Source organism: Talpa occidentalis, unplaced genomic scaffold (assembly GCF_014898055.3).
Source record: "Talpa occidentalis isolate TD23 unplaced genomic scaffold, MPIMG_talOcc4v2.1 talOcc4.9, whole genome shotgun sequence".
Taxonomy (NCBI): Eukaryota; Metazoa; Chordata; class Mammalia; order Eulipotyphla; family Talpidae; genus Talpa; species Talpa occidentalis.
The window spans coordinates 29719301-29721739 of NW_023605305.1; the positions used below are offsets into that span (position 1 = coordinate 29719301).

The following is a 2439-nucleotide window of genomic DNA, read 5'->3' on the forward strand; positions in this document are numbered from 1 at the left end:
AAAACTGTAAAGTCCTGATTTCCTCATACAAGATCAGCAATAATTCCTTGAAAGAGTTGTCTTGGAGACTAGGGACAATGCTTGGAAAGCACTTAGTATAGTGCGGGAAGCGTGTGGTGTCCCCGTCACTGTCTAGGATCAGGCAAGCTGAAATCGGTAATGGATTAAGATCCTATATTGCGGGCCTCCCTGGTGGTGCAGCGGTTAAAGTCAGCCACTATCAAGCTAGCCTAGCCACTGCGGCATGAGTTCAATCCCGGGCCAGGGAGCTGACTCACATGGCACAGCGGACCTCTCCTGACTTGCCCACTGCTCCCCTCAGTATATTTCAGTGGATCAGTTGTAGAGCAACCCCGATACAAAACGGGGTGCCTGACTGTGGGCCCTCACCCGCGCCCATAAAAGGACTTATCAATGCTCTACTGCAGGCACACGCGAAAGGTTAATAAAAGGTTTATTTACAAGGGAAAGGGAAATGAGGAAATGTACAGCTCAGGGAGAAAAGTGGGAGACAAAGTTTTAAATGAGTCCTACCCGATCCGCTGATCAGGAATCCCCAAAATGGCGCTCTGAGAGCTGGCTGCCAGCCAGGAGCCGTGAAGCAGGGAGGCGAGCCTGAGACCCCAAGGCCCACGTGTTTGGTTTTTATATCCAACCTGACTGCCCAACTCCACTATCAGGTCCCAGCCACCCTCCCTTTGGTGGTGACGGGATTTGTCTTTCCCAATGTCCTGATGGCTTTAGTCTGGAGTGGGGGTGGGGTCCACAAAGCCTGTATGGGATTAACTCAGGACATCATTTCCCCCTAACAGATCTGCCTGTTCTGCTCTGCACCGTCTCTGAATCCTCTCACCCACCGCCCCCCCCCCCACCTCTGGCCTCTACCCCAGTTTTATATGCATAAATCTTTTTTTTTTTTTTGGGCCGGTCACTAGAGGTTTATTACGAGCAGACCCTCCCGGTGCGAGGGACACGAGCAGAAACACGCAGAGGGTGGACACGGGGACAGGTCACTAGAGCTTTATTACGAGCAGACCCTCCCGGTGCGAGGGACACGACCAGAAACACGCACGCAGAGGGTGGACACGGGGACAGGCCGCCGGGGGCAGTTTGGGGGACGGCGAGGGGGTGGCACGACGGGGGCGGGGGAGACGCGTCACCCCGAGAAACGGGGAAGAGCTGCGACTCAGTCTTGCGTCAAGCACATAAAACTGCGCTATTTAACGTACTTCTCCATGCACTTCTTGTGGAACTCGGAGCGCAGCGTGTCGTTCACGAACCGCTTGTCCTTCTGGTCGTCGGCGCCCTTGGCGCAGTTCTTGAACACCACGTCGTCGTCCCACCTTCTTTTGACCTTGACGTTGGCCTGCGGCTGGGCTGGCCCGGTCAGATTCAGGAGCGGGTTTCCACCGAGGGTATTTTCCGTTCGAATCCTTTCTTCTTCAGCTTTTTGTTCTTGCTCCTTCCTGGCCTGCTCCTCCGCCCTCTCCTTTTTGATCTTCTCCAGCTCGGCGAGGAGGGCCGCAGTGTCGTCATCACTCTCGTCCTCATCGTCCTCACCTGTCAGAGGGTCGTCCGCGTCGAGGTTCGCAGCGGGAATCTGGTCTACCCGAGGCCTCCCTGACGCTGACGAGGAGGTGGTATGTTCCCGAGCTGGCCGGCCTCTGTTCTTCTCTCGAGCCGCGGCTCGCGCCCTCTCCTCCAGCTCCCTCCTCCAGTCCCGGTTGCGAACCTCCTCAGGGGCATCCTGAGTGGCTTGTCGGTATTTTACCTTCGTGTGGGAGGGCAGGTCGCGGCTGGAGCACTGCGTGGAGAGCTGGCTCAGGTCCCCTTCGCCTTTCCCGCGACCCCCTCTGGCAGGCGCGAAGGTCGGCCTCGCCGCGGTCGTCATCCTCAGGCCTCAGCGACGCGACGCGGCCCGGGTCCTGGGCCTCGCAAGAGCCGCTGGAGGCTGCGTTTCGGGGGCAGGGGGTGACGGGCCGCTCCGCTGGCCGAAGCCCGACGCGGCAGCCGCCGAGCTCACACTGACGCCAGGGAGGGCCATGCTCCCGGCAGCCTCCGCGCCGGCCCCGCCCAGGCCCGGAAGCGAACCGCGCGCCGTGTGGCCCCGGGCGGCGGCCAATCGGCGGCGGGCGCGCCGGAAGTGGGCGGGGCGGTGGCCGGGGGCGGGCCCGGAACTCATAAATCTTTTTTTCAAAAAAATTTCCATGTGCCTAAGACCCCACAGAATTTCAGAATTTTATTAATGTCCAGGATGAGAAGTTCCTAGAACAGGAGCGGGCTAACTTGCTTTGCAAAGGGCCAGGTAGTAAATAGTTGGGGGCCATAGGGTCTCTGTCACAGTGTAGGGTAAAGAAAATGTCAGGCTTTTCTGCCCTCCCGCCATCAGGATAGATGATGGATCCTTGTCCTGAATGCATGTCTGATGGCGGGCACCTG

General features: G+C 58.4%; 1 protein-coding gene across 1 annotated transcript; it reads right to left on the minus strand.

The window, feature by feature from the left end:
• Window positions 1-942: 942 nt before the first annotated feature.
• LOC119236162 (spliceosome-associated protein CWC15 homolog) lies at window positions 943-1929 on the minus strand. Its single transcript, XM_037499839.2, has one exon. It carries the CDS (start codon window positions 1889-1891, stop codon window positions 1217-1219), a length of 675 nt encoding a protein of 224 aa, XP_037355736.1. The 5' UTR covers window positions 1892-1929; the 3' UTR covers window positions 943-1216.
• Between the last annotated feature and the right edge of the window lie 510 nt (window positions 1930-2439).

What these genes read in the sequence shown, in the direction of transcription:
- LOC119236162 (XM_037499839.2), bottom strand. Translation starts at nt 1,891, where the DNA reads ATGACGACCGCGGCGAGGCCGACCTTCGCGCCTGCCAGAGGGGGTCGC.